The sequence below is a fragment of the Ursus arctos genome, unplaced genomic scaffold, assembly GCF_023065955.2.
Source record: "Ursus arctos isolate Adak ecotype North America unplaced genomic scaffold, UrsArc2.0 scaffold_14, whole genome shotgun sequence".
Classification (NCBI taxonomy): Eukaryota; Metazoa; Chordata; class Mammalia; order Carnivora; family Ursidae; genus Ursus; species Ursus arctos.
Window position 1 is genome coordinate 68282724 of NW_026622808.1, and position 14588 is coordinate 68297311.

The following is a 14588-nucleotide window of genomic DNA, read 5'->3' on the forward strand; positions in this document are numbered from 1 at the left end:
GTGCAGGGCCCTCTCCTCTCTGGGGCGGCCAGTTCAAATATCTGCGCTTTCACAGGCACCGAGGAGTGGCGTGGGATTTCTGAGGGTCCTTCAGCAGCGGTATTGATTATTCACCTTTCTTCCCGGCACAGGGTTCTCTGACACTTTTATGCCCGAATGGGAAGAGAATTACACGTGAAGGTGATCTTTCATCGTTCTCCAGCTGTTCATTCTAGGCCACGTGGTGCCTTTACACAGTCTTCCCCTCTGGGCTGGTCATGGGAAATAAACCCTTTGGCCGCGTTTCCAGTGACCTGCTTTGCCCACAGCGAAGTTTTTCTGGTTGTATTATTGAGACTTGGGGAAGGATAAGGCATCTGAGTCGGAGCAGGCTGGGTGAACTTGGGCATGTTTCACTTTGCTGGGATTCATGTGTTCTGTCTATAAAATGGGGATGACAGTTAATGGTAAGGACAGTTGAGAGCAAGGGCCGTTTATTGAGCACGCGCTGGACATGTATTTGGGGCTTTCGTTCATGGTCCCTTGAATCCACACAGTAATCCCGTGAGGCTTGGGCTCTTGTCGTATGCATTTTACTGGATAGGGAGGATGAACCTTATAGAGGTTAGCCTGCTTAAGGTCGCACAGCTGGCCAATACCAACGTCATTCTAGTGGTGGGGACAGAGAAATCAATGCCTATATGGAAAATGGTGGCAGGTAGTGAGAAGGGGGGTTGAGCTGGGACAGGGGGTAGCCAGGGACAGGAGGTTCTTTCTGAAGGGGTCAGAGAGGGTCTCCGAAGAGGGAAAGTTTGAGCAGAGGCCTGAGTGACGCAGGCCATGAGGCTGTCTTGAGGAGGGAAAGCCACAGCCCTAATGATGCTTAGCCAGTCACGTGCAGGAAAAGGCTCTTCGGATGGTTTCAAGACCTGGGCACGCAGCAAGCTAGAGTCTGTGGGAGGGGGCGCCCCGGGTTTTTGAAACTGGGTGTGTGTGTACACACGGGCACACGTGTGCATGGAGGGACGCCTGGAGAACTGGTGACCAAGAGTAAATTCAGGAAAGCGTCCATATTGCACACAAAAAAAACAAGTTCAAAGGATAGAATTCTCATTGACAAGTGATGTCCTGTCTTTGCTAAGGGTTTAGTGTAAGTACCCAACCCAGAGGACCTGTGCCCTATAGGCCTCAGCAGGTCATCACCTTGCCCGCCTGCCCCCGTCCTGGAGGGTGGGTGCACCTTAAAGCTGTCCCGCAGGTGACTCCCATCCATATGGAGGTGGCCACTGGCCAGGGCACTGCTCCGGGGCCGGGGCTGCAGGTGACAGCCGAGTGGTCATCAGTCTCTACCTGTGAGGACTTTGGGCTTCGGGCATTTGGAGGATGGGGATCCAGCCACTGTGGGGGGTGAGCACATGGAACAAGCTGGGTAGAAGTTCAGGGGCCCTGGTGAGTGGGTCAGTGGAGACTCCAGTCCAGTCTACACTGACCCAATAGTCCTTGTGACATCGCAGCAACACATTCTGGTCTCGCCTGCAGAGGGGTCTGAGCCTGGGTGTTCGGCCCAGAGTGGCACGAACACTCAGGGCTTTAAGGGTTCCAGGAGAGGAGAGCCTGGGGAAGCCGGACCTGCACGTAACTCTGCATGTTCTAGGCAATAAACTGAGGACTCACTTGATGTGTGTTAACAGCAGCCTCCACACTCCCAGCATGCGAGCCATTCTGCACTAGAAGTAGCCCCCGCCCGTGCAGACTCTAGTCTGACGCAGACGTGGCACCTGTGTGTATCCGTGCCCACAGCAGACATTGCTAATCGATCCTGGCGTCCTTTTTTGCCTGGTGCTGATTGCACCTTAGGAACCAGCTCCACACACCCCCACCCCCGTCCTGCCAGCGGTTGCAAGGCCGTCAGGGTGACAGGTATTTGCAACTCTTGTTCTGAAAGATGTTGGGAATCGTGAGAGGTTAGGGGATCATTGAGGCCAGGAGCAGGGGACTGGTGCGGCTTGGTCATTGCAGCATTACAGTGATCAGTCCGTCAGATTGGTCTGTTTCCATTTCTTCTCAGTTTTAGGGCTTGCTTTTTGGTGTTTTTTTTTTTTTTTTAATTTTGTTTTAATGCCTATGTAAGCTGTTTCTGTGGTTCCAAAGTTAAACCTATATCAGAAGGATCCTTGGAAGTCTTGCTTCCATCCCCTTATAGGGGAGTCAGAAGTTACACATGGACTTTCAACTGCTTGGTGGGTCAGCAGCTTGAACCCCTCCATTGTTCAGGGGTCAACTGTACATACAAATATCAGATTGTTATGCTATACACCTGAAACTAATATAATGTCCTATGCCAATCCTATCTCGATAAAAAAGTGAATTAATTTTTTAAAAAGGGTGCACCTTTCTCTCCAGACGCGCCTCAGAGCATGTGCTCAAACTTTTAGATTTTTGCTAATTACATGGTTAAGAACTAGTATCACCGAGTTGTCATAATTTCCTCCATCTTTTTTTAAACATCTTTATTTTCTACGTGGTCTTTCATTCCTCATACGGTTTGCTCACTCTGTGGATACAGAAGGAGACAGACACGCCCTACCTTTCACAAGCCCATCTCCTGGTGAGGGAGACAGACACCCAGACCCATCGTTTCCTCAATGACAGCAGAAGAGGCAGGGGCCAGAGAAGAGACCGTCGGCCCTGGCAGGCTGGACATCACTGGGTGAGGGAGGAGGCAGGGGCTTCTTGAAGGAAGAAGTGGGTAGGGGGACCAGGGCAGCAGGTAGCTTCTGTGAGGGCCTGGGGACAGGCTAGACTGAAGGTGGGACTAGGAGAGCTGAGGCGAGTGCCAGGCTGGGGGAGCCCGAATCCGGACTCACGGAGCCTTTCTTTGAGGGCAGGTGGGGCTACAGATTGGTCTCGTGCAGGAGTGACATGGTCAGATCTGTATTTTCGGAAGGGACTTCTGGTGGCTCTTAGAGGCTAGAGTAGGGGGGTCCAACAGCGAGCCTGGCTGACAAATAAGGACTCGGGGCGACCTCAGTGTGACCCTTTGGAGCAGGGGATCAGACAAGCCCCAGCAGGGAGCGAGGGAGCAAGGCTGCAGGACGAGGGCCCCCCTTCTTTACACCCCCACTGTGTCTGAGGGGCGATGTCCTCGTGCGCAGCAAACCTCATCTTCCTGCAGGTGCTGTCCCCCTCCTGCTGTTTCCCACAGACCCTCAGTTCAGCCACCATCCCGTGCAGGGCGGCCCGGGACCCTGAGCACAAAGACCCTGAAAGCAGATGAGAGCTTTTTGTAAAAACAAATGTAATTCATCCTTCCTTTGGTACTTTTAGGACTTAGTGTTCACTTTCTCCTTCAACAGATAATGACTGAGCACTGACTACGTGCCAGGCACTGTGCCAGGTGCCGGGAACAAAACGGGCAAAAAAAGCACCCCCCCCCCCCCGCCCCGGCCCCGAAGCTCCTCCATACGTTATAGAAAGTGTGGGAAACTCACGGAGTAAAGAGGAAAACAAGTCGCCAGCAAGGACAGGCCGTCTGCGGATCCCCCCCATCGTCTGGTGTATTTCTCTGTAGGATTGCTTTATGCTTTTTAAAACACGGTCGTGATCACACTACAGTCAGTGTTGTATCAGGCTCTTCATAAATACTGCTTTAGGGACCCGCGTCACCTCCTGTTGTGTGGACGGACCAGGTTTCCTTAACCAGCCCCGCGTTGTGGCTTTTAGATTATTGGCCTATGATTTGCTATAATAAATAATAGTGTGATGAAAGTCTCCTTGGCGTGCACTTGTTTCTCTCCTTCCTGTTCTGTCGTTAGGCTAGATTCCGGAAGAGTTCCTGGTTCAAGGACTGTGCATATTTGCAAGGGTTTTACCGATTGTTTTACAAAGAGGCAGATCAGTTTACCTCCCACCCCCAGCAGTATATCAGAATGAGCACACCGTTCCTCCCAGAGCACTCTTATGCTTCGGATCTGGCTGATGAGCAGACGGAGCTCCAGAGGGGGCTGGGGCTTGTCTGACCTCCGCGGGGCAAGTCGGTGGCAGGGTGAGGCCTCCCCTGCACGTGTCTTGCAGAGGAATGCTGACTTTCCTTTTTCCGTCCCCAGGCTGTGGATCCCTCCTCTGTCGCCTTGGTGACCCTTGGCTCCTCCAAGGAGATGCTGTTTGAAGGAGGTCCCAAACCCTGGGTCCTTGAGCCTTCCAAGTTCTTCCGGAACATCACTTCCGAGGACACAGACAGCATCAGTCTGGCTCTCTTTGGGCCCTCTACCTCCCGGAATTACCAGCAACACTGGATCCTCGTGACCTGCCAGGCCTTGGGCGAGCAGGTGAGAGGGTGGCCATCCCTAGACCCATCTTGCCCAGAGGGAGGGGTGTAAAGTCCCGTTCCCTGAGTACCCTCCTGTGCTTAAAGCACCATTTCACAGACAGACAAACTGAGGGTCAGTGAGGTGGCATGCCCGAGTAGATAGGCAGGTTGATCGGGGTACAGCAGTTGGGAACCCTGCCAGTACAGGACAGCTTTGCTAGAGCTAGCTAGTGCCCTCTCCCTTTCCAGTACTGGGGTGACCTCTTCTTTCTCTGGGCTTCATCACTGCCCGCCACCTGAGTGGGGGATGGGATGAGACCCAGGCAGGTCACGGTCAGGGGTCTCCAGGGTCAGGCAGATAGCATTAATGAGCGAGACTTCAGCCCAGGTTTGACAGATCTTTTCAGTGTTTCAAGATGAGCCAGGAACCCCAATATATTTTTCGGTGAAATCCCTCAATTTTCGTTTCTCACAATGCTGAAAACCGGAGAAACTCGGAGACTGGGTGGACTTAGCACGTCTGTGGGGCTGGAGGGGGCTGGAGAGAGTGGCAGCTAGCCCATCCGGCGCCCGTGCCTGCCACCCTGGAGGCTCAGGGCCCAGTGCTCACTCTGCTGATAGTGGGGGTGTAGCCTGCCCTTCACAGGGTGTCCCGGAGCCGGGAAACAAAAAGCAAGGTGGGAGGCCAGCGAGGATCAAGAAAGATAGGAGAGAGCCCATGTCTTTAGGGAAGTGGAGAATGCCCTTGCACGTGCAATAGTGCAAAGAATGTCAGTTGCTGTTAAAACACACACACGCACACACACACATCACCCGAGGTACCCTTGTGAAGCTCGCCACACCCAGACTGCCTTGGTGTGAACAGAAAAGATGCACAGTGAAAGGCCCTGATTCCCACTGGCTTTGTTTAAAAAAAAAAAATTAATTAAATATTTTTTTTAAAAATTCAGTATGAAAAATGATTAAGAAAATAAACTTAGTCCGGAAGTAAGTTAGAGAAGTGTCTCCTCCCTGGCTGGCTTGGTCACCCGTGTCCCCACTGGGCCATAGGAGTCGGCCCTCTGAGCGGAGGCACTTCCGGGCTGCTCCCACTCCCGTGCCCTGGGCCGCCACTTCCTTGGGGGCATTGCGGTGGAGGCCGAGGGCCTGCAGGTCAGTGTGGAAACCACGCCTTGTCCTGCCTTGTGGTCAGGAGGGGTGAGGGGCTCTAGGACCGGACCACTGGGTCCTTCGAGAGCATGTGTCCTTTGAGGGGCCCGGGGCACTCCCTCGGGATGGGTCATGAGCTGGGGTGCTTGCAAAACTCAGGCCTGGGCTTGACTTCCGAGGCCCCAGCTCTAAAAGCAGACTTAAATTTCCCTCTTTTGTTGCATCTTTAATTGTGGCCCCTGCAGCAGCCAAGTGAGCTTCTCTCAAAGAGAAGGAGGGTGCGCAGGCTGAGTCCCCCCATCCTCACAGGCTGGGCCCCCCGCAGTGCTTCCTCCGGTCCGTCTGCCGTGCAGGCCTCTGTCCATCAGCACACGCCCCCCTGCACCTGCACCTCATTGCAATGATCTTCCAGGTCAGCGTGGGCTCCTCATTTGAAAACCCACAGGCTTGGGGATTCGCTTCTACAACTATGGGGTCTTCGGAGGGTCTCGGGAAGCTGTGAGGCATCTCTGCTCCCCCTCCTCCCTGGGTCACGGAGTAGGCCGTGGTTCGGCCAGCATTTGTAGAGGGCACGAGAATCCCTGTGCCCTGTCCGAAGGCCTCTTTCGTGTTGAGAGAGTACGCCCCCACGCATATGTCACTGGACCTTTGTAAGCCCCTGATGGTGCAGGTCTCATCTGCCCATTCTACAGAGCAGCAAACTGAGTCCAAGGGAGCTGGGTGGTAAGGCCAGACTCACAGTGGAGCAGGCACTCGGACTCTAAGGGCTCCTCTGCTCTACCAGGTCATCGCCCTCTCGGTGGGGAACAAGCCCAGCGTCACCAACCCCTACCCCGCGCTGGAGCCCGCCGTGGTGAAGTTCGTCTGCGCCCCGCCCTCCAGGCTCACCCTGACCCCCGTCTACGCCAGCCCCCAGCTCGACCTGTCGTGTCCACTGCTACAGCAGAACAAGCCGGTGGTAAGTGAGCAGTTCTCGGGGAGGGCGGCGGGTCAGCGCTGCACCCTCGCCTCCGTGCTCAGCCCCCCGCTCAGTGCCTGCTCCTGGCTGGCTTTTACATATCGGGGGGCCGAAGGCCCAGAGAGGCGAGGGGCTCACCTAGAGTCACAGATGCTCGTGGCAGTGCCAGGTGGAGGTAGAGCGCCTCTGGTCCCAGACGCGGCTCCCCTCTCTGCTTGGGGGCTGGGGGACGTTGAGGTGGGGCTGTGGTCTGTGGGCAGTGCGTGTGCGGTCAGAGCGGGGGCTGCTAAGGCGTGGTGACCAGCTGCAGCATTCTCCGTGGGCAGGGGGCACGTAGGGGGGCTGTGTTTCAAACGTAGACGTGGGAGGGGGAAGACAGTCACTTGGGGGTTGCTCTGACAAGCAGGGATGGAAGGTGAACCCCACAGGTCTGGTCCCCTTGGGCTTGTGGCTAGTCTAGCCCTCCACCCAGGACACCCAGAGTCCAGAAGACAGATGTAGAGGACTTTGAAGCCCTCCTGTTCAGGGTCAGGGGCACGAACACCTTCCCGGCCAGCCCCAGCCCTCAGTCCCTTCTCAGAAGCAGAGACCAGGCAGGGTGCTTTTCCCGCATTCCTTCACCATGTGCTTGTCCAGCACCTTCTGTGTGCTGGGCATAGAGCTCTGGGTTCGAGAATATAGAGTACGCAGGACAGGTGAGGCACCCGGAGGGGACAGGAGACCAGGAGGCCCACAGGTAGTAGACAAGAAGGACAGAAGGTGGCAAGTGCCGTGGTGCGTGGGAGGCGGTGCAGGACAGCTACCAGTGGAGGCCACGCCAGACGGAGCCACGAAAGGCCTCTGTCAGGAGGACACCTACCATGTCAGGCCCTGTAGTCAGGAGATGCTGGCCAAGAAGAGCTGAAGTTAGGGTGTCCCAGGCAGGTAGAATGGCGAGTGCAAAGGCCCTGAGGCTAGCCTAGGCTCTCTGCGTCCCTGCTGCCCACATGGTAATCAGAACAGTGGTATGTGCCAGGAGCTCTCACCTGTATGCCTCGTTCCCCATCACCAGGACTATCCGGGAGGCCAGGCTTCTTGCATCCCCTTCATGGGTTTGCCCATGAGGCTCAGAGGTAGGCAGGGTCCCAGAGGCAGAACCCAGATCTGCCCAGCTCCAAGTTTTCAGTGCCTCCTCTGTAGCCCCTGCAGCTGCTTCTCTCCTCCCAGCCCTGGCCTGGTGATCAGCCCTGAGGCGTGTCTGGCTGCCCTCGGCCTCGGTGGCTTCTGAGGGGCCCTGTGTCTCCTGGAGCCACCTCTAGGGATAGGACCCTCTTAGCTCCTTGCTGTTTGCCCTGAGAGGACTCTGTGCACACAACGGAAGCTTTCCGAAGCTGTTTATGTGGGCCGCCTCTCCCACTGGGCAGAGAGATTTGGGTTTGACTCCCCTATGGGTAAAGAAGCAGCACAGCTTTGTGTCTGGGCAAGTACATTTCTTTGAAGCCCTGTGGGGGCTCCCAGACTCCCGTGTCTAGGACTTGGCAACGTTTCTGCCTGGCTGGTGTGTGTCTCTCTGCCTCTCGTCCTCCATGTCCCCTGCAAGTTCAGTTGACTTGTCTTCCTGCTGTTCTGGTGGGCTCCTGCCTTCTCTCAGGCTTCCCTGGTCGCTCAGCTCTGAGGTGCATGGCGGGGGAGCCCCTCTGCTGCCTCCTATGCTGGTCCCTTAGGGGTCACTGCCTTGTCAGCAGCCAGCACAAAGCGAGGATTCTTTGTGCCCAGCCTCGGAGCCCTCTCCCACCTACCCCACCACCGGCCAAGGTGTACCTACCTGTGTTTCCTCTCGACAGGTGAGGAGAACCGGCTCCGAGCCGAGAGCTGCTCCAGAGGCTTGTCCCCACGAAGCCGCATTCACTCCTAGCTCAGGCCTGGGTGTTGGCGGCGGGGAGTGGATGGCTGTCACTCCCAAGCTGAAAATCTGTGTGTTCAGGACTGAGTTCTTCTCCTTGATTTTGGGGGCCCTTGAGATGAATGTCCTGAAAGCTTCACATTTTAAATCACTTTCATGTATTTAGCCCATTATCCCTGAAGAATATAGTCATGCTAAGTCTGGACTCTTCTGGAAAACCTGGCCTGTTGGTCCACTAGGTGTGAGGCCAGGAGTCAGACAGCAGCTGACGTCATTGGGGACTGAAGGCTGGGTCTGGATTCCTCCTTGAGTGGCCCTGGGTGACAGGGGTCTCCTAGGATTGTAGGGGACAAACGTGAGCGGACCGAAGGTGTTCAGAGTGGCGACTGTTAACGCTTCTTATCTTATTCTCTGCTTAGACCCGGCCAGCGTTCCCATTCCCTCGGAGCAAAAGCCAATCCCCTTCTGTGACCTAGAGTCCCTGAGTCCTCGCCCCCGTTAATCCCCCCACACTCCACCCATGCTGGGACGCCCCATCATGCTGCGAGCACCCCGGAACCTGCCCTGCCTGCACCCCTGACTTGCTGTTCCCCCTGGCTTGACTTCTGTCCTCTCCTATGGCCCCAGCCCTCCCTCCCTGCCTCCTTCAGTTCTTTATTCAAATGTTACCCCTTGGGAGGGCGTGTGCAGCCTTTAGACCTCACCCAAAGTTTTTCCCTTTCCTCAACATTTCATATTCTGGTTCCCTTCTCCCCCTGCCCCTGAGCTCTTAACATCGTCCATTGCTGTAGAATTTGCACGTTTATTTCCTTCTTTGTGAGTCTCTAGACGAGGGCCCAGCTCGTGCTAGGAGATCAGTAATGTGATGGATGAATGAACACAGGAACGAGCACCCGTGCCCGCATCCCCGTGTCTTCTGCCCCTGACTCTTGCAGCCCCAAATGCCCGGAGGAGCCAAGTGGGGTGCTGCTGCAGGAAGGGGGCTGGAGGTACGGGGAGTGGGGGGTACAGACGTGGAGAGCAGGTGCCCCCTCAGCTCCAGCCCGTTCGAGCCCAGGCTGGCCACACCTTCTCATTATCGAAGAAAAAAACGAGGCAGACCGACGGGCATCTTCCTTGTCTTCACACGCGGGGTGCTTGCCAAGTGAGCTGTGTCTGGCTGTCTGTTGGCTGTGACCTCTGGGTCAGCGCAGGGTTGTCTCTCTTGACTGAAAGATGACAGTCAGGCAGCGGAGCACGGCTCTGAATGGGCTTTTGCGTGTCGTAGATCTCACTCGCCAGGAAATAATGGACCTCAGACACAGAATTGCTGGGCCATCCATCAGGCCTGGAGTTGCGGAGCTATGAGCCGCTCGGGCATGGCCCCTGCGATTTATGACCTCACTAGGGGACCTTGAGAAAGATCTATCTGTGCCATGCATCCCAGGTGCAGATCAATTTAATTTTATACCTCTCCAAAGCCAGAGGCCACCCAAGATGTGTTTGTGGAGTAAATTATGGACGAGGCCAGACACCAGAACGGAGCTGACCCGTCAGAGTGACAAAGTAGAACCAGACTCCGGCCTGACCCCAGTCCTCGGCACGGGTCGTCCTGTGTTCAGCGCACTGCGGCTGAGCGCCAGTTGTGTGCCGGGAGACTGATTAGCCGGGGCTCGCGTGGAGCCCCTGCCCAACTGGTGCACCGGGGAGGGGACGCACAGTCAGGGAGGCCGCACACTCGCAGGGGAGGCCTGTGGGCTTTAACATCAGACCAGCAGAGTTCCACCCCGAAACCTGTGTGACCTTGGGCAAGTTGCTGAATGTCTCTGAGCCTCAGCCTTCCCGTTTGTAAAATGGGGATAATGTGGTTGCCCCAAACGCCCATTGGAAGGATCCAAGCATGCTTGGCACAGGATGTTAATGTCCTTCCCTGGGAGCACAGAGGGAGGGAAGGGCATTAGTTTTCCATCCAGGTTGCTTCTAGGGGAAAGAGTGGGACATCTAGAAAATGCCACTTCTCCTCCCTGCCCAGAGTCAACAGCTCCTGGCTCGAATCCAGAATTGTTACAAGATCCTTTGCATCCCCGGGGGATTGTGCTGACCTGTGCTGACCTGCATTTAAAATTTGCGGCATGCTTTGGTTCAGTGTTTGGGGGGCAGGAGAGCTAGAAGGACCTGGGGAGGAGCCCTCCTGGTACCCGTCAGGAGTTCGGGGATGGCCTCGGTCTGGACAGGCGAGGCTAGGCTACGGTCACAAGCACCCCCAGATCCCAGGGCCTTCCCACAGCACAGTTCTCTTCTCGCTCGTGCTGCACGTGCATCACGGTGGCTGGGGACCTGGCTTCGTGTCACTGTTCTTTTCCTTCTGAGACACAGCTGGTGGGGGGGGAGCTGCCGTGTGGAATGTGGCCAGACAGCAGGAGAGCCTGGCAGGTCACTTCGCCATGGAGGTGTTTTAGGTCAGTTTCCCCTTTCACCAGTCAAAGCGAGTGACGCAGTCACTCCTAACCACAAGGGCCAGAGAAGTAGAGCCCTGGCTTCTGGCCCCGGGCCTGCAGGAGAACCGGACGCACTGGTGACCACTGCGCATGACTGCCCATTTCCCGACTTGCACGTCTCTTACAGTGAGCTGGGCTCTTTAAAATGATCTCATATGACCCTTATTTAAAACGGAGTCCTGGGAGGTGGGTTCTGTTGTGATGCCCACTTTACAGATGGAGAAACTAAGGCTCTGGGAGGTGAGCAGCCTGCCTGGGTGGTGAGAGGCCGAGGTTCGAGTCCAGGCAGTGGGACTCAGATGTCTGCGTGCTTCGGGTCCCTGCTTCGCTCCCTGCCCCGCCTGCCCCCTTGCCATCCAGGTGGAGAGCGAAGGGGATGAACCAGCATCTGGGAGGAATGAAGCCGACTTGGCGTGGGTTCTCAGGGGTGGATTTGCTTGGGGAGCAAGAGGTAATGGTAGGGTGGTTAGTAATTCAGGGTTTGGAACTGAACCCTGAAGGTGTACCACTGATTTGCCAAGCCGCCTTTGATTTGTTCCTTTTCTTCCCTGGGACTCTGCTTCCTCCCCCTTAATATGAGGGTGACAGCTCCCATCTCACTGGGATATTTAAGGATCAGGTGAGAACTTGGCTCTGAAAGGAGCTTTGCAAGCTGAATGACTCTGGGACATTTTAGAGGTTGTAACTGGTGTTCCTATTAAACCCTTGGGGGCGGGGGTCATCCTGGAGGGGCTGGGCGTGCATGGGGCAGGGAGGAGGTGGCAAGGATTTGGGAAGGTAAGGCCAGGAAGGAGAGCAGCCTGGCTAAGGTGGTGGTGGGAGGGGGTGGGGCTCTAGGGCAGGGTCTCTTGACCTTGGCAGTGCTCACATTTTGGGCCAGATCCTTACTTCTTGAGGGCTGTCCTGTTCATTGTGGGGTGTTAGGCAGCACCCCTGACCTCTACCCACTAGATGCCCATTGCACCCGCCCCCGCAGTTGTGATCATCAAAAAGACATCACCAGGGTCCCCCCTGGGGGAGCAGGCTTGTCCCCTCTTGAGGACCACTGGCTGGAGTAGGAGGCCAGGTTGGACAGGGCTAGGAGGCGTCTCGACGGCTGGGCAGCGGTCGTTAGTGACTTGCCCCCACTCCATCACCAGGCCCCAGGGAGCCCCAAAGGCAGCCAGCCAGGTCCAGGGGGCCCCGCGCAGTCAAGAGTGGCTGTGCCCAGTTCTGGGCCTGGCCAGGATGCGGGACTCTTGCCTCTTGCAGGTTCCGGTCTCCAGCCACCGCAACCCCCTGTTGGACCTGGCCGCCTATGACCAGCAGGGCCGCAGATTCGACAACTTCAGCTCTCTGAACATCCAGTGGGAGTCGACCAGGCCCTTGCTGGCCAGCGTCAAGCTTGACCTGCCCATGCAACTGGTGGCCCGGGATGACGGGAGTGGCCAGAAGAAGGTGCACGGTGAGCTGGGTGGGGAGCCCGATGACCCAGGCCGGGGCACAGAATGTAGTGAGACCCCAGGCGGACGGGAGGTGGGCTGAGGAGGGCTGGCAGCCACCGTTACCTGGCAGAGAGGCTCAGGGTCAGGGCAGGGGACTCTCATGTGCCAGCTTGTACAGATCGGCCAGCCTCCAAGACCCATGCTGCTCTGAGCCTTGCCGCCTGCACAGGCCCATCGGCAGCTCAAAGTCACAGCCAGCGCAGCTCCCCAAGCCACACCGTGGAACTGCGCTCAGGGCCTGTAACTCTTACGGCACACACAGCGTAAACAAACTCGGTTATGTATTTTTAGGACCAGAGATTTAAAACTGCAAATCAGAAGGAGGGAGGGGCTGCTCATAGGCAACAAGAGGGCAGAAACTGAACGTCTGCCCTCCTCTCCCTGGACTCAGGTTTGCAGGCCATCTCGGTTCACGAGGCATCGGGGACCACAGCCATCTCCGCCACCGCCACCGGCTACCAGCAGTCCCACCTCAGCGCGGCCAGAGTGGAGCAGCCGGTATCTCCCCGGGCCCCGGGCAGGGAGTCCCCGTCTCTGCTCGTGTCCTGCCCACTGTCCGAGAGTCCTGAGCCCTCTCTGTTCACTAACACATTCCCGAATCGAGTGCCATGGGCTCCCCTGAACAGCAGGTGCCTTCCTGCTGGCCTCCTGCCTCCAGCACCCCCATCCCCCACGCCTGGCACTTAGGCACTTGGCAGGATCCAACTTAAAGGCCGTCTGGCCCTGGCGCCTCGTGGCCCCTGCACACAGCTGTGGGAGCTCCTTGGGTGCATCTGTCCCACCTCTTCTCCCACACGGCCCTGACCTCACACCTCATCCAAGGACGTGCCTCGGTGGCTCGGGCCTCCATGACTTGGCACCCAGAGTCCCCACTGCCTGGGACGCCATCCCCCTCCTTCCCTTCACTCTCCCCACCCGGTGGCCTCCCACTTGTTAGTCCCAGCCACAATGTCAGCCCGTCTGCGGAGCGGTCCCTGAGCCCGGACACTGAGTAGCTGTCCCCCCACCGCCCCCCGGCATGGTATAGACGACCCCTACATACACACCATTGCCACTGTCTGCCTACCCTTGGGTCAAGGTCTGTTGAATCTTATCTTCCCACCCCAGCATCTCATGGGCCCCCAACAGAGGCGCTGCTTGTGGGTGCATATGAGGGGGGCATGAGAAGGGCTCCCCAAGAGTGGTCTTGCCTGGATGATCCCCACCCCATCGTGAGGGAGGGGCAGCAGTCACCTTGGGTTTTGTGTGGGGTGAAGGCAGTGGATGATGGCTGGAAGAAGGTGGGACTGGATTCCAGGAGACCCTAAGTGCCAGGATAAGGAACTTGAAGTTGTCTTCTGGGTAGTGGGGAGCAAGGGAGGCATTGGAGGGGGAGCAGCACTGAGGCTGGCCTGGGGGGAGGTGGCTCTCAAGGAGCATGCCTGTATGCCACTGGTGGCTCAAGCCCTGGGTCATCTGTCCCCGCCTGCCTAGGGAGTCCCTTGGCTGTGGGTGGCCTCACGGGCCTACCCCTTCAGAGCCTGTGGGCTTTCCTCTAGTGATACTGCCCACACCTTCACTTCCATGGTGTCTGAGAGTCCCCCCGCCCCCAAGCTGCTCCTCACGGCCTTCACAACCCACCCTAAGCTCTGACGCAGGTCGTTCGTGCTCCCTTTTAATCCTGACCTTAGATTAAATTTGCATCATGGCCTGGGGGCGGTTGTGGGACCCCCCACCCCCCATCCCCGCCAGGGCTAGCACAGTGCTGGGCACAGGGGAGGTGCTCAAGGCGTGAGTACACGGGCGGTCCGCGCCGGGACGGGTCTGGCAGTCTCCCTGGAAGGACATGTGGCAGTATCATATCCCATACTCGGATGTGGGCACCACCCAGGGGAGTGCGGGTGATCTTGTTCCCTGGTGAGCCCACCCTGAGGACGCCCCCTCCGCTCAGCGCCTTTGCTGCTTGCCCAAACCCGGCCCCTCGCACACGACTCCGCAGCTGGCCATTTGCCGGGTGCCCCCGCTTTCCTGGGGGGTGGGTGCCAGCCTCGGCAGAATTACTGGATGTCTCAAAGGGATGTGGCCTCTTGGCTGGGCTTGGAGCACGATGGTTTTCCTGGGACTTGGGTCCCCAGCATAACGCGTGCCCTGGGGTGACGCCAGGACCCGGGGTTTCTAGTGCTGCTCTTTCGGGGGGCAGCCCGCGGGCTGGCCCATTGCCTTGGATCTGATGGCACTGCCTTGCCCCTCCAGTACGACCCTCTCGTGCCCGTGTCGGCCTCCATAGAACTCATCCTGGTGGAGGACGTGAGGGTGAGCCCCGAGGAGGTGACCATCTACAACCACCCCAACGTACAGGTACGCTGTCCTT

At 57.3% G+C, this 14588-nt stretch overlaps 1 protein-coding gene across 1 annotated transcript in view; it reads left to right on the top strand.

Moving 5' to 3' along the window:
* The window catches only part of NUP210 (nucleoporin 210), a 103098-nt gene that overhangs the window by 50211 nt on the left and 38299 nt on the right, over window positions 1-14588 (top strand). Inside the window, exons 15-19 of the mRNA XM_026501447.4 lie at window positions 4086-4307; window positions 6222-6395; window positions 12006-12198; window positions 12630-12736; window positions 14471-14575. Of these exons, the coding sequence (XP_026357232.3) occupies window positions 4086-4307; window positions 6222-6395; window positions 12006-12198; window positions 12630-12736; window positions 14471-14575 (801 nt within the window). The remainder of the gene's footprint in view (window positions 1-4085; window positions 4308-6221; window positions 6396-12005; window positions 12199-12629; window positions 12737-14470; window positions 14576-14588) is intronic.